Here is a 27,284-nt window from a genome sequence, read left to right on the forward strand (position 1 = left end):
AGCTTGAACGAGTGAGAGAAAAGTCTCCGCATTCGGCACCAAAGTGACGTAAACAATGCGGCTTTCTCTCCTCTCGTTACACGTGTTCTCGCGTCTCCCTCACCTGCGCTTTTATTCCCCTCATCTTCGTAGACTGTACAGGATGGAGGACAGGAAGGTGGTAGTGACGCACGACGAGGAATCCATGACGGTGGGGCTTTCATTTAGGTTCCAGCACTGTAATGTAGACAGAACGTTTAACTTGAAGCGTTCCAGCGAGGAAGGCCTGAGCAGTGTATTGACGAGGATCAGCGGCAATATACAGAAGGTCCTGGACAAGAAGAAGAAAAGGAACGAAGACCCCGCCCCCGTTGTTCCCATTGATATAAAGACACATGCAGGAGAGAGTGTGAACAAGGATATGAGTTGCTATGAGTGCTTCGTGGCTCAGGCAGATCACCACTTCTTGGATATTGGTGAAAAGTCATATAGTCTAGATGTGAATCCCCCCATAGTTAAAGTTCTAGAGCTCCCCAAGAACATCATGGCAGGCTTCCCTCTCCATCCCAGCAAGTTAGAAATGACCAATGGAGTGAATGAGGACAGTTCATTCACGTGGTACAAGAGTGATGTGAAGTTCAATAGTATAGAGGAGACCAAGTCCCAGATGAACAAGATCAAGTGGGTAGAGATGGCTACCGGATACACATGTTTCACCGATAATGATGATGTTGGAAGGTTATTGAAGGTATGAAGATTTCTGGGTTAAATTGTTGGTATTTCTTGATAAGAAGTCTTCCCCCCACTCCCCCCAACCCCCTCTAATCCCTCTAACAAGAAGCTTTAGGGCCTGTGGGGAATCGGGGGTTTTGGGGTGATGAAAATAAGAGAAATATGAACATCCAAATAACTCTAAGGGAATTTACCTTAATATTTCGAATTTCCCTTACCTATCCTATCCCTAACCTTTCTCCAACCTATCCTAGACACCTCCCTCACTAGGACGTTAACCTAATCTAGCTGATGGGGCTGTGCACCCCTCCCCCTGGATTCCCCCCTTGCTAGGACGTTAACTTAACCTAACCTAATCTAACCTAGTGTAACTTAACCTAACTTAATTTAACCTAGCATAATCTAACCTAACCTAGCATAATCTAACCTAACCTAGCATAATCTAACTTTATCTAGCATAACCTAACCTAACAAGGGAGCTCAAAAATTATACTGTTTTGCCTTACTGGTGTGGTGTTGATATTCTCAGATTGATGGAGGTGAGTATAATTTAGCGGCTTTGTTCCCAACTGCCTGGGCAGTTGGGAACAGCTGTGGCTCTGACTCATCCAGTCACTTTCTGTGGGGAGAACAATCACACAACAGGGAGAGGAAAACATCCTTTTCCTTATTCCCATAAGTATACAGTATACAAGTCACCTTTCAGTACAGTCACAACACACAGGCAAGCACAGTTGGGGATTGGGTACTCACACTGTCAATAAGTCAGTTTCACATGAAAACTCTACTCTCTAGGACTTATCTCACGTTCATTCTCCCGCTTACATGTCTTATTGTACTGAGGTCTCAATACTTTTTTCCCTCTGTCCCTCAGTGCCACAGAGTGCTTCAAACCCTGCTTCACGTCATCACTTCTGCTAGACAATACCTAACTACACTTATTCTAGCTTGTAAGATATAACTACCAGCCATGCTGATTACTAATACTGCTAATGGTAATTGCTACTTACACTTTACACACACACACACACACACGCACACACACACACACACACACACACACACACACACACACACACACACACACACACACACACACACACACACATGGACACCACCATGACCCCAGGTCCTCAGAAGTTAACTGATACACTTATGTCAGCTCTCCTTCCATTAGTGCTATAGATAATGGCGTCAGCCTCTATAGAACAAGTAACACAATGCAGCTAGCTACATGTACTCATGTGTACTCACATGTGTACTCATATGAGGGTATATCATAGACACAGCATGCTCATGTGCTCACCTATATAGCTGGTACATACATGCATTTGTAACAATATGTTGAGATCATTGGCTTTATTGCATCTCATGCTATTTGTTGCATTTTATGATGTTAGAAGTTCCACAATTTTACTGATTCCTGTGTTTTAAGTCATTTTGGAACTATTATTTCAGCAATAATAATTTTTTAGTAATGTATGTAAATTCATAATTAGATTTGAGCTCCTTTTTGATGTTTGATGTTAAATAACCTCTAATCTTGAGATGCAGTGTCTAGTGCATTGTACAGTGTTATACTCAGTCCATTGAATAATTCAGGTTGTGATGAGTCCCAGACGAGGTGAGCGCTGTGGGGAGGACACAGAGGCAATAGCGTCTGTGTTGGTGTCTGCTGGGCCTGGTCTGTGCCCCTTTGAACGGCGCCACAAAGTCACCAAGAAACCGACAGGGCAGAATTGGTTTGTATTGGTCCTCTAGGGATTTTGTTTCATTAGTTGTCATAGAAGGGGAAAATTAGTACTCATGTATTCATTCTTTCAAAGAAATAAATGTGAGGAAGTATAAAATAATATCCCATTAAAACTAAAGAAAAATTGATTATCAAGAATGACTGATTATTAATATATCAATTTGTTAAAGTTCTTAAGCTTCATTACTTTTAAAGAAGTATATCATTCATATTATTGTTGATTAAGTAAGAAATTATTGAAATAGCCTTAGCCTACAAATTTTGAGATTGATTATTTATTTATCCAAAGTATGCTGCTTTTTGCAAGTTGATATCTACACAATGAAAAGATCTGCACTGTAATTACAGAATTAATTTATTAAACTTGACCCAGTCTGATCTAACACATCCTAACCTTCATAATGAAATGTTAATGTTATTTCAGTGTTATATGTTAAGTGCACATTTGTTTCATTTCATGTTCAGTTTGCGTGTGATCTCGTACAACATTTTGGCTGACCAGTATGCAGACAGTGAGTTTGCCCGCAGCAACCTCTTCCCCTCCTGCCCATCTTATGCCATTGATGTGGACTACAGAAAACAGCTCCTCATTAAAGAAATCTTAGGTGAGAAACAAAACTAAGTGATTTCCTTAAGTAACTTATCAAGGTGCTGTTTTCATCACATCACAGCATACATGATAATTCGTTTGCTTCCTGTTTTTTGGTTTTCATTAAGTTTTCATGTATGTGTAAAATTTGTATCTTGTTGATTGTTTTAAATTGTACACACATTCAAAAAAGTATTGTTGCACATTCCGCATGATACAAATTGACACTAAGGATGGATCCATTGATAACTGACTACTTAGCTTGATATCCTTGCATGTATTTAGTGCAGCTGCACCTGCATTAATCAACTGAGCAGCACTTGTAAGTGAAACATTATATAGTTAGCTAGAGAGATATGCAGATACTGATTGGTGTTATTGAATAATTAACCCTATTGCTCAAGCTATACTAAAAGAGGTACATTAAATGAAATTTGTATTAATGTTTAGGGACTTTATTTGTGAGTTTTTATATGCAGAATTCAATAAGCCGTGTTTCCTCCATGCATCTCATGAACAGCTTGAATTTGGCTTGGGTAGGACTGTAAAAGCAACTTAAAGAGTGTGGTGTTGTCGCTCGTGTTCTGAAGCAGTTTGTTGACTTTCTCCTTCAAAATGGCACAAGAAAAACAACCATGAATGATCATGGCATCAGACCTTCAACTTGATCCCTCAAGATTGCACCCATGTGCTCACAAACATTGAGGTCAGGTGAATTGTTGGGCCACTCATCATTTCTGAAAAAGTCGATCTCATTGTCTTTGAGAAGGCACTGAGTCGTGAGGGCCTTCAGGCAGGGCACTTTGTTGTGAAGAAATGTAGCCTTTTGCATATCCAGAACAGAACAGGTAGTGTCTTTCATGAAAAGGAATGAAATCCTAAGAGAGAATCACAGTTTGAAATTATGACCCATCCCAGCTAGTTCTGCCTGACATGATGATCCATATTAATATCTTGAATGAAAACGTGATGAACACATGAATGCAGTCTGGGGAATTGACAGCTTCACAGTACCTCTCTTCATCAGGAATCTCATAAGGAGTCCTCAACCATTTGATGTAATTTTATGAATGTTGCATATCTAGCTGTCTTCTACCGCTATTTTCATGCTAACTGCTCTTCTGATCTTGCTAACTGCATGCCTCCCCTCCTTCCGCGGCCTCGCTGCACAAGACTTTCTTCTTTCTCTCACCCCTATTCTGTCCACCTCTCTAACACAAGAGTTAACCAGTATTCTCAATCATTCATCCCTTTCTCTGGTAAACTCTGGAACTCCCTGCCTGCTTCTGTATTTCCACCTTCCTATGACTTGAATTCCTTCAAGAGGGAGGTTTCAAGACACTTATTCATTAATTTTTGACCACTGCTTTGACCCTTTTGTGGGACTGGCATTTCAGTGGGCATTTTTTTTTATATTGGATTTTTGTTGCCCTTGGCCAGTGTCCTTCCTACATAAAAAAAAAAGGTAATATGAATGAAGAATTCATCACTTACCATCAGGTGCAGAAAATCCTTCTCAGACCAGTCATGCAGGAAATCACAAAACCAAAGATGATCCTTGATGTTCAGCTCCATCTTTTGAGGTTTGGCTAATTTATGCCATGGTTTTAGACCTTGAACCCTCAGCTGGTACACACCATGGCAGCTGACCTTTTTGTTTCAAGGGACAAGGATTTCTTTAGCAACTTCTCTTCCAGTGTCTTGAATCTTCAAGGATGATATTTTTGGATTCCTGAGACAACTGTTCAGGCCAGCCACTGTGAAACTCAGTCTCACAGTCTTCAATAGCTTTCCTCCAATTTCTTTTCACAAAATCTTCAGATCACTTTAGTCTCAGAGCAACCCATGAACAAGTGATAAAAGCTGCTCCTGCATCACAAGCACAGATGTGGTCAAGGTAACACTTCTCAGAATCTCCCAAAATTCAGAAGCCATGATAAGCTGTGGGCAATTACAAATATAGATGTAGATTATAAAGCAAAAAGACCCATGTCTCTATCTGCTCTTGTTTCTGCTGTGCAGAAACAAGAGCACCCTAGAGATAGGTATTAACTACAGACAAATCTCTTCCTTCACATGAAACTACAAGCACCTAATTACACACACACCCTTCACTCAAAATTCAAAATTATCATGGTGACTTTACACCAGCCTTGGAGTTTCCATCTGGAGAGGGGACCACAAATTTTCCCAGGTCAGAGTGCTCTTCTGGTATCGACCCTAAGTGTCTTAATCACACCCCCTCAACTTTTTCTTCATTAACTTCTAATTTTCAATCTGTAGAATACCACCTCTCCTCTACTAAACCTCATCCTCTTTTCCTCACTGAAACACAGGTGTCTGAGGCAACTGACAGTAGCCCCTTTTCTGTTCCTCCTGCTTTCTCTATCCTCATTTTCAATCCAAAGCTGGATGTTGTCTGTTCTCAACAACAAATGCCAAATTCCAGATTCCTTCATCATAGGTGGTTTCATCTCAGAAATGAAAATGCCATTCAGCAACTCTCTCAAACACTGTCTCAATCCATGCATTCCTTTTAATAAGTATGTAACTGATATACAACAATGCTTAAGACAATAGAACTTACTGAAACAGCATTAATGTACACAGTATTTTTTTTTTCTAAATATATAAAATACATGTAACAAGTATTATCAGTTTGCTGATAACATAACCATATGGGAATGGTAGACAGCCTAGGCCAGAAGACTGTTGTGTTCTGCTTAGTAAAGTAACTAGTCATTTATACCAATATGTAACGTAATTACCCAGATGTCTCCCATAATCACATTGTAGTGTAATGCATTAAGGGAGGGTGTGTGGACATTATTTTTGACTGAACCTTTTAATTACCCTACTGATGAGGAAACAATAAAACATGTAACAATGTTGGTGAGACAATGAACATAAGAACATAAGAAAATAAGGGAAGCTGTAAGAAGCCGTCAGGCCTACACAAGGAAACATACCTACCTATATCCAACTGTCATGTCTATCCATAAATATGTTTAATCTTCTATTAAAGCTTCATAATGATTCAGCACCAATAACCATATTAATGAGTGCATTCCATTAATCTATCACTGTTTGAGAACCAATTCCTTCCTATCTCTTTCTTGAACCTAAATTTTTTAAGCTTAAACCCATTATTTCTTGTTCTATCCTGATTACTGATCCTGAGAATTTTGCTTATGGCCCCCTTGTTATAACTCCTATACCACTCAGAGACTTCTATCAGGTCCCCTCTTACCCTGCATCTCTCTAAGGAACATAAATTTAATAGCTTGTCTTGTTTTGTAAGGGATACCCTTCATCCCCTGTATCCTTTTAGTCATTCTCCTTTGTATTGATTCTAACAGACCTATACCCTTCCTGTAATATGGGGACCAGAACTGCACAACATAGTTTAGATGCCAAAAAATAACTTTAATATTACTTTGGGACTTCTACTTTTAACACACTCAAAAATTAATCCTAATACCCTGTTTCTGGCCTCTTTGCATTATTTTCTTAAACAGAGATCAGAGCTAACTATAAATCCTAAATCTTTTTCATTCTCTGAGCTTCATTGTTTATTGTGTACCTACTGTGTGGGTTTCTTCTACCTACACTAAGTACTTTGCATTTGTTGATATTAAACTGTGTTTGCCATCTGTTTCTCCATTGTTCACCCTTTTCAAATCCGCCTGCAATGCAATGGCATCCAAATCTGACAATTAATCTGCCTATCTTTGTCTTTTCTGCAAATTTACTTACATCACTACTAATCCCACTATCCAAGCCATTAATATCTATTAAAAACAACAATGGCCCTATAGCTAATCCCTATGCCACCCCACTAATTACTTGACCCCACCCAGATTTAGAGCCATTTATTAAAATTCTGTCATGTTGCCTAACCATGACCTTATCCAGCCTAGCACCTTCCCATATATCCCAAGTGTCATAACCTTTCTCAGGAGTCTCTGATGTGGTACCTTAGCAAATACTTTACTAAAGTCCAGGTATAGGATGTCATAACTATTTTTAAAGACAACTTTCTTCCAAAACACAAAACTACATGCACCTAATTACACACATCCTTCACTCAAAATTCAAAATCAATATGGCGACTTCTACACCAGCCTGAGAGTCCCCCATCTGGGGAGGGGGCCACAAATGTCCCCAGGTTGGACTGCTCTTCTGGTATTGACCCTAAATGCCTTGACACCCCCCTCAACTTTTTCGTGATTAACTTATGCAACATTCGCAGTCTTAGATCTACAGTGTCTGCAAAAAGTTTTGAACGCCTTACAATAGAAATCAATGGTTAGAAGCAGACTGAATGCTTGCGTCTTTCCTCAATGTCGTTTGGCTGACAGAAGTTATCATACATCTGGGAAATCAGGAATCCCTCTGGACCTCTACACACATTTTCCTGTTCAGTGCTTGGTGAGCTGTAGCAGAGAGGGGATGTATATTGGTCTGTTTCATGCCAGAATTCTGCATTTTCAGTTTTTCACTTGTTTCTGCTGGAGTTTTGTTACAGCTTTGCTCAGATGGCTCCAGACAACCTCTCTAATGAGGAAAAGGCTAGAATTTTGACCTATAAGAATGAAAATTTCACTAAGAAAGAAATTGTTAGGCATACAGGTCAGACTGAGAGGACTATAAGTGTGTAGTTGCTGATGCTTGGGACAATCCTCCACTTATGGTCCCACCTTGAAAACCTGTCTCTGGGAGACCAAGAAAAACCTCTAAGGGTACTGGCAAGCTTTTGAAGCATGAATTATTGAAGGATCCATAACTTACAGCCAGTCAGCTGAAGAAGACTCATCCCAAACTGATGGAAAATGCCTCAAAATGTACAATACAGCACAGGCTGCAGAAGGAACTTGTCCTCCCAACATTCAAGCCTGCTCAGAAACCGCTGCTGCCCAAGGTGAGGGCAAAGAAAAGACTTGCTTTTGCCCACAAATATAAGAGTTGGATTGAAGAGCAGTGAAGTAAAGTGCTTTTCAGCGATGAAGGCACCATCAGGAGCATCAGATCACAGCCTGGAAGGCTGTGACCACTATGTGCCTCAGTATATGGAAAAAACTGTGAAACATCCAGTGTGATGGTCTGGGGAGCATTTAATGGTGCTGGGGCATGTGTAGGGGTATATTTATTGCCTAAGAACCAAAACAATGTGAGCTGATCTTTATATTCAGGTGCTGGATAATCATATGCTCTTTTTTCATGATTTGCATGGGTGTCACACTTCCATGCAGGATGGTGCACCATGCCATAAGGCAAAAAAGTGATGAAGTGGTAGGAAGAACATGACACAACTTCTTGATTGCCCAGACCTCAGATCTGAATCCAGTTGAGAACTGTTGTAATCATATGAAGGGACCCCTTGCAACATGTGACACATCTTTGGTATCATGGCTGATTGATGCAATCAAAAAACTGTGGACCATTGAGTATAGAGGCATCTGTTAACACAGCTTGAACACTGCCATAACTTCTTTATTACAAGCGTTTGGACCTGTCAAAATCATTACAATAAACACATCTCAAAGTTTTTTTTTTTTCATCTTAAGTACCCAAGCATCATTAATAAGTAGATCAATATGAAAATTGAGAATGGATGTATGTAGAATTCACCATATGCTAAGTACAATTAAAAATCAATCATATAACCAATCAATCACATTGATTTTCACTTATAATAATCATTAGAATTATAACTCACAACGGTAGCTCCAGCCGCATATGGATTGCCTCCATGAACTTTCCGAACGAGTAGTTGGATTCATAAACTGTAATACATGAAATATTCCCTGAGTAACTATCAATCTTAATAGCCGACTGCACAATCACATTAACACTGTAATCATAAAAGATCATCACTAATACAAACATTTTGTCGATGAACATCACAAATGTTTTACATGAACACCAGCTGATAAACCACCACACAGTACTATTATAACCAAACATAGCCATACATACCAGCATAATAGAATAATCCCAAGTCTTGAATAAATATTACATCCAGTGATCCATCACAACACACTTCAGGTTAGGGCGGACAGCAACTAACCCTGGCTGACCGTTCGTTGCCACCTCACCTCACCTCCCCACTGCCACGTCACAAAGACGTGCGGCTTGCGCACCGTGTACAGAGCTTAATCCTCGTCTACATAAATACACTGATACACGAACTAATTTAGAAATAAACAAATAAATAAAATAATTGATATTCCAATTATCATCAGACTGATGATACACTCCACCCCACAAGCAAAGAAATGCCTATGTACATTGTTCCTCAACAGGGAGTAGAACTACTAATTTATGAATGGACCTCTTTACCATCATATCAGGCTCACCTTCATATTTCATGCGAGGTTTGGGATTTTTGTATCTTACAATCACGTTCCTTATTTTACCATCCTGACTCGGAGTTGCCTCTGCTATTTGAGCCAGTTTCCATTTTCCCACCACTGCATTATTATCTTGTAACAGAACAATATCTCCAGGTACAACATTTCTTTTAGATACGTGCCATTTCTGTCTGACTGCGAGAGTAGGAAAGTAATCACGTTGCCACCTCCTCCAAAAGTTTGACACAATATTCTGGATAAACTTTAATCTAGGTTTTGGGTCAATAGTATTAGTCCACATTCCACTGGGAACTTTAATGCATGTCCTTCCAAGAATAAGATCATTGGGACCTAAATAACTTCCAAGGTCCAAGTCAGTTCCAGGCTTAATACCAATTGGTCTCTCATTGGTAAGGTTAGCTACTTCAAACAACGCAGTCTGTAGTTCTCCGAACGTTAGGGTGCTGTCTCCAACCGCCATCGTGATGGATCTTTTTATCACCTTTATTAGAGCCTCGCTACATCCATTTTGCCAAGGGGCATTAGCAGCTTTGTTAAAGGACCAAGTCATACCTTGATTTGATCCAAACTGCAAAATATCTGATAAATTCCAAGTGCTCATCATTTGTCTAAGTTCCTTATTAGCTGCAACCAGTTGACTTCCTCCATCAGAATATATCATTTTGGGAAATCCCCTCAGAGGTACAAATCTTTTGAAAGTGGTTAGAAAATCCTTTGTACTGTAACCTTCAGTCAAGTCAATGGGAACTGCTCGGCACACAAGACAGTTGAATATTACTCCATATACTTTGCGCTTTGTTCTACGCTTGACAGTATCTATAACATAAAGGGGACCAAACAGATCAAGGGATGTGTGGTAAAATGGAGGAGAAGGCTTCAGTCTTTCTGGTATCAATTGACCCATTTTCTGACCTTCACAAATCTTGTTCCACTCTCTGCACTTTACACATTTATTCTTGATAGATTTTATTTCTCTACGAATTCCATGAATCCAGTATTTACTTTGTAGTTTGGCCAAAGTCACATCAGTTCCAGCATGATCAATGTTATGTAAATGCTTAATATATAACTTGGAAAATGGATGCTTACAAGTAAGAAGGGTAAAGCTATTACAGTTCCAGTTATCTTTGAGCCATTTCGATATTCTCTCCCCAACTACAATAATACCTTCATCATTTATGCTAGGACTTAATCTTTGGTATCTGGTATTCCAGTCAGAGGGAATATCCCTTTGTACTTCCTTAACCCATGATGTTTCAGCGAGATTTAGCATCTCAGCAGATGGATTGGTAAATATGGCTTTGAAGGATTTTTCTCTGAACACCGTGAATACTCTGGCGGTTACTCTAATAAGTTTGTTATAACTACTGTATTTATCTATGTTCATTATACTAAGGTTCAGATTTGGAGATTTTTTTGTTAAGTTACACAAGAGAGTCACACCCACTTTATCAGGCAAAGAGTCTTCGCTAAGTGATTTACTAATGGGCCAACTTGTCATTTCATGTGTTAAGTAGTCTGGACCATTTTGCCATACTGACCCCTTTCCTAAGCAAGTAGGGGGAGAGGGCCTTGTAGTTAGATCAGTAGGGTTATCCTTTGATTTGACCCACCACCACTCATTCGGACTTGATTTTGTCTGAATCTCTGCAATTCTTATTGCAACAAAGATACTGAATCCATATGATTCTTTCTGTATTTGTGTCCTCACAATAGCAGAGTCTACAATGTGAACAACATAATCAAATGTCCAGTTAAATTCTTTAACAATTACCTCCCTTAGTCTACATGCTAAAACAGCTCCACATAATTCCAGTCTTGGAACCGTTAGTTGCCTGGAAGGAGCAATCCTACCTTTAGCTGCAATGAGATTTGTCTCATAATTGCCAGGTTCCAGTTTCCACCGAATGTATGCACAAGTACCATATGCTTGAGTGCTACCATCAGAAAATACAACAAGTATTGGGTTTCCTATAACAGATGCAGGTCTTAGACATCTCTTAAAGAAAATGGTTTCTAAATCATAAAGCTCTATGAAGAAGGACTTCCATGTTTCTCTTTCATCATTTGATAGTGGGTCATCCCATCCCCTGCACTTCACCTTGTCACCTAAGGTAGAATTACTGCTTTGAGTCACCAATTTCCTCATCAATAATTTAGCTTTTAATGTGAAAGGTGTAATTAGTCCTAGTGGATCATAAACTGAAGGAATCTGACTCAATATTATTCTCTTAGTCAGCACATCTGGAAGCTTGGCTGTAATGTCTCCTCTAGTTAGGTCAGGCCCTATGTGTGAACTTTACGTTGCTTTTCAGAAAAATTCACCCTAACTTTGTATGTGAAGTCATCTTCCTTTGGATTCCAAATCAATCCTAGAAATTTTTCTTTATCAGTGGAACGTAGATTGACATTACTAAATGCAGTATTTATACCAGAAACTATCCAGTGCTATATCTTGAAGCTTCCAGATGACAACACTTTCTCAACATTCTTTATCAAATCATAAGATTCAGCCTTTGTGTCTGTGGAATATAATATGTCATCTACATAGATGTTATTGATAATCATATCCGCTATTATAGGATAGTTGTTTACATTAATTTCAGCAGTATGTTTCAAAGCCAACATTGCTATAATTCCACTTGGTTTATCGCCGAACGCTACAGCTGTAAGAGCATAATGGTCGGGTACATCTTTTAGTCTCATATCTCTCCAGACGAACCTGTGAGTGTGTTGATCTAATAAACTGAGTTTGATAGTGTGGTACATTTTGCTGATGTCACCGACAATTGCAATCTCTCTTTGACGAAATCTAAATAAAACAGCCAACTGATCATTTAAGACATTCGGACCTTTACACCAGTAGTCGTTCAAGACATGACCCATATATGATGCTGATGAATTAAAAACAATTCTGAGAGGTGTTGATAGTGAATCAGGTTTATGGACTTCATGATGCTGCACATAGTGAATAGGACCATTATAAGTTTGCAGTTCTGTTTCTGATAATTTCCTGCATACATTTCTGATGACCATGTCCTCTATTTGATCCTGATAAGATTTGGAATAATTAGGGCCTAATTTAGCAAGTCTTTTCTCTGTGGATTTCATCCTAGCAATAGCTACTGAAATATTATTAGGCAAAAGTCTTGGGTCTTTTATCCAGGGATACTCCACCGTCCAGTGGCAGTTTACTTCATCATAATGTAATCCCTTTTCTATGATGGCTAATTCCTTTTCTTCCTTTATAGTGTAATCATTATTTCCAATAACACATTTGTCACACTTACAATTAACACATTTGGGAATACAATGAGTTCCTAGATTGTCTACATCAAAGAAATTGTCAAGACTCGCTTTAATGCTGGATTTAGATTCCACCAATACATCATTGATATGAGAAAAGTTAGCCAAATGATTCACTCTGACACTAACGTGGCTATTACTGTTACCATGGATTTAATACGGGGATGAGATCCTCTGATACAAAATCCGAACTGATTCTGCATTAACTGCAATTTGCCATTTACTCCTACAACAGTGGGCAATAGTTCGCAATTGTCAGCACCTACAAGTAGATCAATACTTCCACTGGGTCTTTCAATGTCACAATGTGATATCTTGTGCTCTTCAAACAGACTGACAACATCAGAGACGTCCACTTCCACTAGGTTAGAAGATATTTCTTTCATTCCTACTGCTCTTATGAACAATTCGTTTCCATCCTTGTCTGTGAGAGGGAGCATGTATTCTTTGCTAGGGAATTTTTCAGTTTTATTGCCTACTTTTGTCATTGATAGATCTATGTCTCTGCTCTCTAATCCAAATTTTGAAGCAAGCGCGTGCATTATGATAGTTATATCAAACCCTGAATCCCAGAGTGTCGTTACAGGTCGTCCCTGACTGAATACTTTACTGATCATTAACAGTGTCTTTCTTATCAGTGGTGTATTTTGCCTTTGACTTGTGCTGTGAAACATAATTCCCTCTACGTGAGCTCGATGCAACATGTTGTGATGAGGTCTGCTACAGCAGATGTTATTGTTCCCTTTGACATCACATGTTCTTTTCAAGTTACATTGACTTGCTACATGAACTCCTCTGAGGCAGTTGAAACAGATACCATTCTTCCGCAGAGCATCAATCTTCCCATAATTATCCAACCTTTGAAATGTCGTGCACTCCAGGATATCATGATTATCAGTATCATGAAACCAGCAGTTATACCTAATTGTGTCTCCTGCATGCGAGTTTTGACTACCACTATTCATCATACTCATCACAATGTTGGCTAAATTGGTCATACATTGCCCTAGTTTCTTACTCTGACATTCTTGGTTTTCCTGAAGCCTTTTTATAGCTTCCATTATGTCACCTGAATCATCCCGCACTCCAAAATCAGGAGTAAGCGATCCTGCAACATTATGCACATTAGATTTGTCTATATTTCCTGTCACTCGTAAACTGGAATCCATATACTCAAGTACTCTTTTCTCTTAGTAAGAATTTAAGCAGCTCATCAAAAATCTGATCAGAGTTAGTGATGCTTTCAGCTAGTATGACCCATTCCCGTTTTTGTGTCATAGGCAAAATTTTTTTCAATATGATTCACTGTGTTACTTGTCTTCATTTCAGCTGTTAGGTTCATCCTTTTCAGATCCAGCCAACATCTTTCCACCTTTTCGACCATTTTCACAAATCCTTTGGTATCTCCATCAGCAAGTTTTCTTAATGTCTTAAGATGACAGAGAACTACATCAACAATTTTCCTACTGTTACTATACCTTTTATTAAGTTTCTCAAACATTTCATCATAGTCAGTTTCTACACCTTTGACAGTTTTAAGTGCTTCACCTGTCAAACATTGTTTCAAAGCGAATGGATCTTTCCCGAATGAATCTTTCATTAACCTTTCAAAATCTGCCTTGAATGTTGGGTATTCGCGTACGTCACCATCAAACATAGGAGGTTCCAACGCTTTAACTTTCACCTTTTTATCACCCGCATTATTTACCTTTGATAGCTGATCCAGATTTTTAACCAATAATATGTGACATTCCTTCCTTTTTCTCTCTAAGTCAATGATATATTGATCCTCTTCATCTAAAACCTTGTCCTCAGCACCAGTTACACTCAAAAAGTCTGTATACGCTTCATGGGCACTTTTGACTTCCTTATAGACATGACTAACCTCATCATAATTGTGTTGTAGCACTGGTATAGGATCCTCTTGCAGTACACTATATGAAAATTGTACTCAATATGAAAATTGAGAATGGATGTATGTAGAATTCACCATATGCTAAATACAGTTAAAAATCAATCATATAACCAATCAACCACATTGATTTTCACTTATAATAATCATTAGAATTATAACTGACAATGGTAGCTCCAGCCGCATATGGATTGCCTCCATGAACTTTCCGAACAAGTAGTTGGATTCATAAACTGTAATACATGAAATATTCCCTGAGTAACTATCAATCTTAATAGCCGACCGCACAATCACATTAACACTGTAATCATAAAAGATCATCACTAATACAAACATTTTGTCGATGAACATCACAAATGTTTTACGTGAACACCATCTGATAAACCACCACACAGTACTATTATAACCAAACATAGCCATACATACCAGCATAATAAAATAATCCCAAGTCTTGAATAAATATTACATCCAGTGATCCATCACAACACACTTCAGGTTAGGGCGGACAGCAACTAACCCTGGCTGACCGTTCGTCGCCACCTCATCACCCTGCTGCCACCTCACCTCACCTCCCAACTGCCACGTCACAAAGACGTGCGGCTTACGCACCGTGTACAGAGCTTAATCCTCGTCTACATAAATACACTGATACATGAACTAATTTAGAAATAAACAAATAAATAAAATAATTGATATTCCAATTATCATCAGACTGATGATACACATTGACATGGGCCTTGGTTATTTCCAGAAACTTCCTGATTCTATCCTAAGAGACTTAAGAAGGGCTAGATGATTAAACACTAATATATGAGTATTTTTGTATTTGTATTTCATTTACCTTTTTGTGTGTGGGCTGTAGGTGTGGGGATGAGGTGGTCAGTACCTTTTTGCAGGCACTAATTTTCAATCTGTAGAATACTGCCTCTCCTCTGCTAAACAACATCTTTTCTTACTTAAACACAGGTGTCTGAGGCAACTGACAGTAGCTCCTTTTCTGTTCCCTTCTGCTTTCTCTATCCTCATTTTCAATCCAAAGCTGGATGTTGCGTCTATGTGCGCAACAACTTAACCTGCTCTTGAATCTTTTGAGTTTTCCACCTTCTAGCTATGACTACAAAGTCACTCTTAAACTAAATTTATCTGTGCTGTGTACCTCTCACCTAAATCCTCAGACTATAAAAAATACTTTGAGTACTTAACTTCCAAAGTGGAGCACATTCTGACTCTCTTCCCTTTGGCAGATATCTCCATTCTTAGAGACTTCAGTGTTCACCACCAGCTTTAGCTTTCCTCACTCTTCATCCAACATTCTTAACCTTTTCCTAACTTCTAATCCTTCTATCTTCTCTGTTGGGCTCCTCCAATCACAATCTCTTATCTTTATCTTGTCCTTTTGCTCCATCAAGGTGGAGATGCTTATGATTTTCTTTGGAATGATACTGCTTCTGTATCGGAGACCTATCTCTGTATGCTGAACACATAACAAAGGTGATAGTGTCTGGCATGGATGCATACATTCCTCACTCTTTCTCTCAACCTAAACTTTCCAAACCTTAGTTTAACACAACCTGTACTTGTGCTATACATGAGAGAGAGGTGACCCACAAAAGATACTTGAGACTTCCATCACCTGAATCTTGTGCACTTTATATTTCTGTCCGGAATCATGCCAAGTCTGTCCTCCAACTAGCCAAAAACTCCTTCATTAATAGAAAGTGTTAAAATCTTTCAAGATCTAACTACCTTTGTGACTTCTGGCACCTTGCCAAAAACATCTCCAATAAATTTGCTTTTTCATCTTATCCTCCTTTATTTCAACCTGATGGCACCACTTCCATCTCATTCTATTTCTAAAGCTGAACTTTTTGCTAAAACCTTTGCTAAAAACTCTACCTTGGATGATTCAGGACTTGTTCCTCCCTCTCCTCCACCTCCTGACTACTTCATGCTGCCCATTAAAATCCTTTGCGGTGATGTTTTCCATGCTCTTGCAGGCCTAAACCCTCATAAGGCTTATGGACCTGATGGGGTTCCTCCTATTGTTCTCTGAAAATGTGCCTCCATGCTTGCATCTTGCCTAGTCAAACTCTTTCAACTCCATGCATCAACATCTACCGTTCCTTCTTGCTGGAAATTTGCCTACGCTCAGCCTGTTCTTAGAAAGGGTTACTGTTCCAATCTATCAAACTACATCAAATTTCCTGCCTATTTTAAGTTTCTTGATCTATCTTCAATAGGAAGATTCTTAAACATCTATCACTTCACAACCTTCTATCTGATTGTCACCATGGGTTCTGTTAAGGCTGCTCTACTGGTCATCCGGCTTTCCTTACCGAGTCTTGGTCATCCCCTTTTAGAGATTTTGGTGAAACTTTTTCTGTTACCTTAGACATATCAAAAGCTTTTGATAGAGACTGACACAAAGCTTTGATTTCCGAACTACCCTCATACGGCTTCTATCCTTCTCTCTGTAACTTCATCTCAAGTTTCTTTTCTGACTATTCTATTGCTGCTGTGGTAGATGATCACTGTTTTCCTAAATCTATTAACGGTGGTGTTCCTCAGAGTTCTGTCCTGTCACCCACTCTCTTCCTATTATTCATCAATGATCTAAACCAAGCTTCTTGTCCTATCCATTCCTACGCTGATGATACCACCCTGCACTTACGTCATTTCATAGATGTCCAACCGTTTAGAAAGTAAACAGTTCATGCAGGGAAACCACAGAATGCCTGACTTTTAATCTCTTTAAAATTTCCGATTTGGGCAGAACAAACTTGGTATTGTTCAATGCCTCAAAAACTCAATTCCTCCATCTATCAACTTGACACAACCTTCTAGATAACTATCCCCTCATCTTCAATGACGCTCAATTGTCTCCCTCTTCTATATTGAACATCCTCGGTCTGTCCTTTTCGTATAATCTAAACTGGAAACTTCACATCTCATCTCTAGCTAAAACAGCTTCTATGAAGTTAGGGATTCTGAGACGTGTCTGCCAATCCCCCCTCCTTACAAGACAACATTATTCCGGTGATTAAAAATACTCCTTTAAAATGCTACATGGCATCATCACCCAGGTGTTTTCAAGGTCGCTCGGACTTGTTCCCCCTTCCTCCTTTTCTTCGATGATGACACATAGCATTTTACAGGAATACTTTTAATCACTGCAATAATTTTGTCGTGTAATGCTTATTGGCAAATTACATGCTTTTTAATACAACTTGTCTTGTTATGAGGTACTGTAGTATTCCACAGCTTGCAAAAAATAAGATTAAACCATTCATAATTTGACCAAGCGGCACCTCCAAGGCTGTGCCAATGCAACCATATGTCAGTCACCTCATAGCTACATGCAGAGCACACCCGTGAGTCCCATTCATTTTGAACTCCTCTGACGGGTAAACAAAGCTTTAAAATGCATATGTGTATAGAACATTTTCTACTTAGAATTACATGTTCTTTCACCTCTCAGTATTTGCAGAAACTCATGTTACACCTTGTAAATATATATATATATATATATATATATATATATATATATATATATATATATATATATATATATATATATATATATATATATATATATATATATACTCGTATATTACTTTTCCCATGCATGTTTCTGTCAGGTCCTATTTGGCACGCTGCACGCTGACATGCTTACCAGCCCTGCCAAGACTACCAAGTTATTCACTGTGAAACTCGTTCTACTGCACTGTAGTGATACTTTTTCTGGGTTCATGTACATATCACTTACTCCACTCCCCACTACAGGTTACAATGGGGATTTGATCTGTCTTCAAGAAGTTGATGAAAAGGTCTTTATGCATGGTCTTCAAGGTGCATTAAGGAAGGAAGGTCTTGAGGGTGTGTATGCAGCCAAGGGTGGAACAGTCACTGAAGGTGTGGCTCTCTTCTATCGGCTCACCAAACTAAGGTGAGTTGACTGAATGGAGGGAAATGAAGTGTTTATGCTGATGTCACATTATAAATAATAAACATATGGTGAATGAATTACCCTCAAATATTTAATACTTGTACTGAGACTTGTTAGCTCTTTATAGAATACAGAGAGATATTTGGATTTTATTACAGGACTTGGATTATTTGTGATATCAGTTGCACATATGTATTCTTCACAGATTATTGGAGACTCAGCGCTTCATCCTGAGTAAAGAGCTGCAGAGCAGTGTATTATTTGCTGAGATATGGAAACAGATACAGTGTTCTGAAGACCTCAAGGAGAAAGTTGTCTCTCGCTTTACTTGTCTGCAGGTATGTTAACTTGTGGCTTGTGTTGGGAGGATTACTGTGTGTGTGTGTGTGTGTGTGTGTCAGTGTGTGTGTGAGCCCCCCTTCATGTATTTTATTTTATTTTACAAGTTGTAGCTCACAGAAGTCAGCTAGACATGTTTTTCTTTCTCTATGCAACTCTACCTTTGTCAATCTTAATCATAACTCTCTCTCTCTCTCTCTCTCTCTCTCTCTCTCTCTCTCTCTCTCTCTCTCTCTCTCTCTCTCTCTCTCTCTCTCTCTCTCTCTCTCTCTCTCTCTCTCTCTCTCTCTCTCTCTCTCTCTCTCTCTCCTCTCTCTCTCTCTCTCCTCTCTCTCTCTCTCTCTCTCTCTCTCTCTCTCTCTCTCTCTCTCTCTCTCTCTCTCTCTCTCTCTCTCTCTCTCTCTCTCTCTCTCTCTCTCTCTCCTCTCCTCTCTCCCTCTCTCTCTCTCTCTCTCTCTCTCTCTCTCTCTCTCTCTCTCTCTCTCTCTCTCTCTCTCTCTCTCTCTCTCTCTCTCTCTCTCTCTCTCTCTCTCTCTCTCTCTCTCTCTCTCTCTCTCTCTCTCTCTCTCTCTCTCTCTCCTCTCTCTCCTCTCCTCTCCTCTCTTTTCCCTCTCCTCTCTCTTCCCTCTCCTCTCCTCTCCTCTCCTCTCCTCTCCTCTCCTCTCCTCTCCTCTCCTCTCCTCTCTCCTCTCCTCTCCTCTCCTCTCCTCTCCTCTCCTCTCCTCTCCTCTCCTCTCCTCTCCTCTCTCTCTCTCTCTCTCTCTCTCTCTCTCTCTCTCTCTCTCTCTCTCTCTCTCTCTCTCTCTCTCTCTCTCTCTCTCTCTCTCTCTCTCTCTCTCTCAGTTTAGAATACCAATCTTTCTGCACATATCTGGCAAGACAAATTCCCTTGGCTTGCAGGTTAGTGTGCTGGAGAGTACGGAGAATCCCAAGCAGTTGGTGGTGGTTGGGGTGACTCATCTCTATTTCAGTCCTGAGGCAGATCATATCCGTCTCCTGCAGGCGGGTATAGGTCTCCAGATCTTACAGCAAGTAATGGCTCTCTATCAGAACAAGGTAAGCCTTTAAATGAAGGAACAGAAAATGAAAATGGACAGGAAAATGCTTTTTTTTTTCTCCCAACTGATTAAGTGATATGTGTATGATATCAACTTGATTATTGGTTAGTATGTAAATTAATGAGGAGGGAGTATGCTAAGCATTAAAGACTGGAAGCAAATAAGGTGTATGTGAGAGAGAAAACATAAAATGAATCCACAACAGTTGAGAATCTTTTATCATAAATTCCAAAATCTGAAAGTTTTTAATGGGATCATGACATGTCACAAATGGAAAATTCCACAAAGTGGTGGGAAAGTTTACACCGCAAAAAAATAATAAGTTGTAAATATGACAGTGTTCCCAGAGATCAAAACTCCAATGCTTGGTTTACTGCCATGGAAGGTATCAAAAAGTGGCAAATTATCACCCATGGCAACTTTGTCAAGCACAGTTGGAGATGTCTTCCATGCTCCCCCTGCATGTTTCTCCCTTGCTGTGACCTTCTCATTTCATCGCTCACATTTAATACTTTTTACATTATAATGGGTCCCGGGAAATTTAACAATGAAGAAAAGTGTTGTGATGGCATGTGTTCGAAAGTGGCTCAATAATTGTCAAACTGAAAGGAAGATTGGAAAATCAGGTGCAGCTGTCAGATGGATGATGAAAGTTGCATTAGTGCTGGGAACAGCTATGAGTGACATTCCCTGTCGCCTTGCAGCTCACAAGCCTCTTTTTTTTTTTTTTTTTATGTAGGAGGGACACTGGCCAAGGGCAACAAAAATCCAATAAAAAAAAAAAGCCCACTGACATGCCAGTCCCCTAAAAGGGTCCAAAGTGGTAATAAAAAATTGAAGGATAAGTGTCTTGAAACCTCCCTCTTGAAGGAATTCAAGTCATAGGAAGTGGAAATACAGAAGCAGGCAGGGAATTCCAGAGTTTACCAGAGAAAAGGATGAATGATTGAGAATACTGGTTAACTCTTGCATTAGAGAGGTGGACAGAATAGGGGTGAGAGAAAGAAGTCTCGTGCAGCTAGGCTGTGGGAGAAGGGGAGGCATGGAGATAGCAAGATCAGAAGAGCAGTTAGTATGAAAATAGTGGTAGAAGACAGCTAGAGATGCAACATTGCGGCGATGAGAGAGAGGCCAAAGACAGTCAGTTAGAGGAGAGGAGTTGATGAGACGAAAAGCTTTTCATTCCACCCTGTCTAGAAGAGTGGTATGAGTGGAACCCCCACCAGACATGGATAAGGCCCTTGTGCAGAGTTAGCAGCTGAGGGGAGGGGGGTGAGAAAAACTGGCAGAGACGTCTCAGAATACCTAACTTCATAGAAGCTGTTTTAGCTAGAGATGAGATGTGAAGTTTCCAGTTCAGTAAAGGACAGACTGAGGATGTTCATTGTAGAGGAGGGGACAGTTGAGTGTCATTGAAGAAGAGGGGACAGTTATCTGGAAGGCTGTGTCGAGTTGATAGATGGAGGAATTGAGTTTTTGAGGCATTGAGCAATACCAAGGTTGCTCTCACAAATCAGAAATTTTAGAAAGATCAGAAGTCAGGCGTTCTGTGGCTTCCCTGCATGAAATGTTTACTTCCTGAAGGTTTGGGCATCTATGAAAAGATGTGGAAAAGTGCAGAGTGGTATCATCAGCATAGGAGTGGATAGGACAAGAAGTTTTTGTTTAGAAGGTCATTGATGAATAATAAGAAGAGAGTGGGTGACAAGATAGAACCCTGAGGAACACTACTGTTAATAGATTTATAAGAAGAACAGTGACCATCTACCACAGCAGCAATAGAACAATCAGAAAGGAAACTTGAGATGAAGTTACAGAGAGAAGAATAGAAGCTGTAGCAGGGTAGTTTAGAAATCAAAGCTTTGTGCCAGACTCTATCAAAAGCTTTTGATATATCCGAGGCAACATCAAGAGTTTCATCAAAATCTCTAAAAGAGGATAACCAAGAATCAGTAAGGAAAGCCACAAGATCATCAGTAGAGCTGCCTTGACAGAACCCATAATGGTGATCAGATAGAAGGTTGTGAAGTGATAGATGTTTAAGAATCTTCATGTTGAGGATAGATTCAAAAACCTTAGATAGGCAGGAAATTAAGGCAATAGGATGGTAGTTTTAGGGATTAGAATGGTCACTCTTTTTAGGAACAGGCTGAATGTAGCCAAACTTCCAGCAAAAAAGGAAAGGTAGATGTTGACAGACAGCTGAAAGAGTTTGACTAGGCAAGGTGCAAGCACGGAGGCACAGTTTCGAAGAACAGTAGGAGGGACCCCATCAGGTCCATAAGCCTTCCGAGGGTTTAGGCCAGTGAGGGCATAGAAAACATCATTGCGAAGAACTTTAATAGGCAGCATGAAATAGTCAGAGGTTGGAGGAGAGGGAGGAACAAGCCCTGAATCATCCAAGGTAGAGTTTTTAGCAAAGGTTTGAGTGAAGAGTTCAGCTTTAGAAATAGATGTGATAGCAGTGGTGCCATCTGGTTGAAATATAGGAGGGAAAGAAGAAGAAGCAAAGTTGTTGGAGATATTTTTAGCTAGATGCCAGAAGTCACAAAGGGAGTTAGATCTTGAAAGATTTTGACACTTTCTGTTAATGAAGGAGTTTTTGGCTAGTTGGACTTGGCATGGTTCTTGGCAGAAATATAAAGTGCATAAGATTCAGTTGATGGAAGGCTAAAGAACCCTTTGTGGGCCACCTCTCTGTCATGTATAGCTTGAGAACAAGCTGTGTTAAACCAGGGTTTGGAAGATTTAGTTCGAGAAAAAAGTGAGGAAAGTATGCCTCCGTGCCAGACACTATCATCTGTTATGCGCTCAGCACACAAAGATGGGTCTCTGACACGGAAACAGTAGTCATTCCAAGGAAAATTAGCAAAATACCTCCTCAGGTGCCCCCAACTAGCTGAGGCAAAACAGCAGAGGCACCTTCGCTTAGGGGGATCCTGAGGAGGGATTGAAGCGATAGGACAAGATACAGATATGAGATTGTGATCAGAGGAGCCCAACGGAGAAGAAAGGGTGACAGCATAAGCAGAAGGATTAGAGGTCTGGAAAAGGTCAAGAATGTTGGGTGTATCTCCAAGACAGTCAGGAATATGAGTAGGGTGTTGCACCAATTGCTCTAGGTCTTGGAGGATGGCAAAGTTGAAGGCTAGTTCACCAGGATGGTCAGTGAAGGGAGAGAAAAGCCAAAGCTGGTGGTGAACATTGAAGTCTCCAAGAATGGAGATCTCTGCAAAAGGGAAGAGAGTCAGAATGTGCTCGACTTTGGAAGTTAATTAGTCAAAGAATTTCTTATAGTCAGAGGAGTTAGGTGAGAGGTATACAGCACAGATAAATTTAGTTTGAGAGTGACTCTGTAATCGTAGCTAGATGGTGGAAAACTCGGAAGATTCTATAGTGTGGGCACAAGAGCAGGTTAAGTTGTTGCGCACATAAATGCAATATCCAGCTTTGGAAAGAAAATGAGGATAGAAAAAGTAGGAGGGAACAGAAAAGGGGTTACTGTCAGTTGCCTCAGACACCTGAGTTTCATTGAGGAAAAGAAGATGAGGTTTAGAAGAGAAGAGGTGGTGTTCTACAGATTGAAAATTAGATCTTAGACCATGAATGTTGCTGAAGTTAATGAAGAAAGGTTGAGGGGGGTGTCAAGACACTTAAGGTCGTTGTCAGAAGGGCAGTCCAACCTGGGGACATTTGTGATTCCCTCCCCAGATGGGGAGTCGCCATGATAATTTTGATATTTTGAGTGAAGGATGTGTGTGTTATGTGCTTGTAGTTTTGTGTGGAGGAAGAGAATTGTCTTTAGAGGGCAGGCTGTGACTGCCCCCTTGTGTTGTGAGACACAAAGGGAAATGTTTAGTGAGGTCACAGCTGGGTTTAATGAGTGGGTTTAATAATGTGTTCACAGCACCCCCTGATTCATTGCTTTAGACCTCACTGGGAGTAATTATTGTTTTGGCTGGTGCCTACTGCCTCCTCCTGGGACTGAGAGAAAGAGGGCGCAGCAATTCAGTTTTTACAAGGCATGCATCCTATGAACTTACTATTTCTGTATATGTCTTCTTTTTTTGCCCAGAACCTTTCTTTCTCTTGGGAGGGACAGCTGTTTGCAGCGCCAGTGCAGCTTTCACCACCTGTATCACAGCTGTCTCTTATCTTTATATTTTCCTCCCACTCTCACAGTTAATGAGCCCCTTTCAAAGGCCATCAGAAAACTCTTCTCTTCATTGTTAAGCTTGCTAAGACCCATTATGATTATAAGGATAGTGAAATGTGAGTGATGAAATGAGAATGTAACGGCAAAGGGGAAACTGGCAGGGGAGTGCAGGAGAGATAAGTCCCTCTGCTATGCCTGACAGTATAGAACCTATAGATTCCCACTGTCAGTGATTAAAAAACTGAGTGTTCAGGGTATGTGAGTTGCCATGTGTGAAAATTTGCCATTGTTTGATGCCTTCTGTGGCTGTAAATTGAGCATCAAAGCTTTGCTGTGTGGGCACTCTGTTTACACTTCATCAATATTTTTTTGGGGCCATTGTAAAACTACATTCAGGGTTTATGTACAAGCTATATTATGAAATGTAAATGTATATCGTGTTTAGACTTGGATGCCATCCCCAAGTTGTCCTATTTTATAAATCTAATTAAAAATATTTCAAAAAATGGAGAAATCCAAAATCCACAACACTTTCTGCCCCAGGAATTCTGGATAAGGGATTCTCAACTCTATTGTCTATAAGTGACATCAATGACTGTTCTCTTGCAGTCTATTAGAAGCTGAAAAAAATCTAGTTAAGGAATTTAGAAGGATAAGTGTGAGAAAGAGTTTGAAAGAGGCCATGACATAGATATGACTATTAAAGGGAAAGGAACAGTAAGATAATTAACTGATTTTTTTTTTTTTGTTCACTTTCCCAGTATCCAGAGAAAGAAGTGTCAATGCTCTTCGCAGGGGATTTCAACAGTACTCCAGAGTTTGATGTGTATCGCCTTATGACCTCTCAGATGGCAAGCTTTGATGACATCGACTGGTCTGACAGTAAGCTTGTGTGGCCACACACATAATTCTAGTATCTCCATGAATGTCCAAATTTTATCAGCTGTTTTTATTATTGTTTTGATGTACTTCTTGATAATATTTCCAAATACCATTAATTTTTTTCTCAGCTGTGTAAGAAAGTGCCGTACTTCATATGTAAGTGAGCAGAGAGGGAGAGAAAGAGAACATCATGATTAAAGCAATATTGTCTGCTTTCCACAGAGGAAAATGAGCGTGTGTCAGGTGTCAGCTTTAGCCACGACCTTGAGCTGGCCAGTGCATGTGGCTGCCCACCTTATACCAATTACACCAAAGACTTTTATGGCTGCCTTGACTACATCTACTACCAAACAGACAAATTTTCAGTCAAGCAAGTAAGAATCTGCTCTCAAATCTTGTCTATTTTCCTCACCTGTTTTTTTCTTTTCTTGTTCCTCCATAATTGTTTCACCAGACTTTGATTTAGACAGCACTTGAAGTAAACTCCTTTATTACAAAATCCAGTCTGTAATAAAGGAGTTTACTTTAAGTGCTGTCTAAATCATTGATATGCATGAAGAAAATTTGAGTGTTGAAGGAAGTTTAGAAATGTTTTCTTTGAATATTTCAAGGACCTGCCTCAGCTAGGTTGGAACCATAATAGTTTTCTGTTTTTGTTTTCATTTTAACTCTAAGATGAATTGAGTCTAACATTGGCTGTGAACAGAGCTGAAACCCAGCATTAGCAGTAATTTGACTGTATAATTCTTAATAACCTATGAATACAGAATTTAACCTTAATAGCACTATTGTGCATTGTGAGGTTCTTGTGCATGATAAGTTTGTCTTCTTGCCTAATGTTTGCATGGTACATATGCATACATTTACATATTTATACTTATTTATTTATGCATATTCATGTGAATATAGAGGCAAACATACATACTATTATATACATAAATCTGTATTTGGCGAGCTGACACTGTGACCTCTGACCCTTTATGATTTGATATTTGTAGATGAATTTGGGTTTGTGTAAATTTTTCCTGAATATGAAGGAATAATGTTGTGGTGTGATTGTTATTTATTTGTAAATTTGTTTATAAATTTCTCAGCTATCAATAAGACATTGCCTAACCATTTTTCTTTCACAAACCAATTATTGGTCCTCTCCTTGTAATAGGGCAAAAGGCTAAGGTTTAAGGGAATGCCTGTGAATGTATGCATGTAATGCCAGATTTTGGGCACACCTGCTTTTAATGACCATGTCAACCTGGTGTATAAACTCAGACTTTGTTGACTTATGAGACTTGCACTGTCCTTGTGCTAGTTTTGTCTCCTGTCATGATCTTAATGGGGGTTCTAAGGTGTGTTGAATGGATGGAGGCTTAGGGGTGGGATGATGAGCTGAGCTCGTTCTCTCCACAGGTCGTGGAACTGCCAAGCCATGAGGAGGTGACGCAACACGAGTTCCTCCCCAGCATCACCATTCCATCAGATCATCTTGCTATTATAGCGGACTTAGAATTTAAAAAGAAATAGTGCTAGGGTACAGGGGAATAAAAATACTTTGAACAAGCTTCTGAGCTTTAAAGTTTGTTGATATGTGTCACTTTCATTTCATATTTTTTTAAGTGGGATTTTTAAGGTGTGTCACTTGTTCACTGTTATTTATGAGGAATTTAAGTTATGATTCAGGGACTTAATATTTGATCTACAAGTAGAAAGGAAAACTAAGAGATGGAGATAAATATATACATATATGTATTTTTTTTGGCTTTCATGTTCAGTTTCCTTAGTCTGTTAGTGCTAGGATGGTGTCTCCTACAGGTGGTTCTATTTCAGAAAAGGAAAAGCTGTTTGGCAAATCTCTCAAACAGTCTTAATTTGTGCATTCCTTTTAGCAATTAAGGAACTGATATTTTTTTTTTTTTTGTATGTAGGAAGGATACTGGCCAAGGGCAACAAAAATCTAATAAAAAAAATGCCCACTGAAATGCCAGTCCCATAAAAGGGTCAAAGCAGTGGTCAAAAATTGGTGGATAAGTGTCTTGAAACCTCCCTCTTGAAGGAATTCAAGTCGTAGGAAGGTGGAAATACAGAAGCAGGCAGGGAGTTCCAGAGTTTACCAGAGAAAGGGATGAATGATTGAGAATATTGGTTAACTCTTGCATTAGAGAGGTGGACAGAACAGGGGTGAGAGAAAGAAGAAAGTCTTGTGCAGCGAGGCCACGGAAGGAGGGGAGGCATGCAGTTAGCAAGATCAGAAGAGCAGTTAG

General features: G+C 39.6%; 1 protein-coding gene across 1 annotated transcript; it reads left to right on the forward strand.

Moving 5' to 3' along the window:
• The first annotated feature begins 31 nt into the window (after nt 1-31).
• On the forward strand, nt 32-26,775 carry LOC135089168 (2',5'-phosphodiesterase 12-like). Its single transcript, XM_063984466.1, has 9 exons — nt 32-727; nt 2,314-2,453; nt 2,930-3,069; nt 18,429-18,591; nt 18,797-18,929; nt 19,831-19,986; nt 24,906-25,026; nt 25,249-25,400; nt 26,434-26,775. The coding sequence occupies exons 1-9, from the start codon at nt 56-58 to the stop codon at nt 26,545-26,547; spliced, it is 1,791 nt and encodes a 596-aa protein (XP_063840536.1). The 5' UTR covers nt 32-55; the 3' UTR covers nt 26,548-26,775.
• The last annotated feature ends 509 nt before the right edge of the window (nt 26,776-27,284 follow it).

The sequence above is a fragment of the Scylla paramamosain genome, chromosome 32 (genome assembly GCF_035594125.1).
Source record: "Scylla paramamosain isolate STU-SP2022 chromosome 32, ASM3559412v1, whole genome shotgun sequence".
NCBI classification, from domain to species: Eukaryota; Metazoa; Arthropoda; class Malacostraca; order Decapoda; family Portunidae; genus Scylla; species Scylla paramamosain.

Excerpts from the sequence above, each read along its gene's own strand:
- LOC135089168 (XM_063984466.1), top strand. The coding sequence starts at position 56 with ATGCGGCTTTCTCTCCTCTCGTTACACGTGTTCTCGCGTCTCCCTCAC. Across the intron at positions 19,987-24,905 it reads TGGCTCTCTATCAGAACAAG|TATCCAGAGAAAGAAGTGTC; the intron begins GTAAGCCTTTAA and ends TCACTTTCCCAG. Across the intron at positions 25,027-25,248 it reads TGACATCGACTGGTCTGACA|AGGAAAATGAGCGTGTGTCA; the intron begins GTAAGCTTGTGT and ends TGCTTTCCACAG.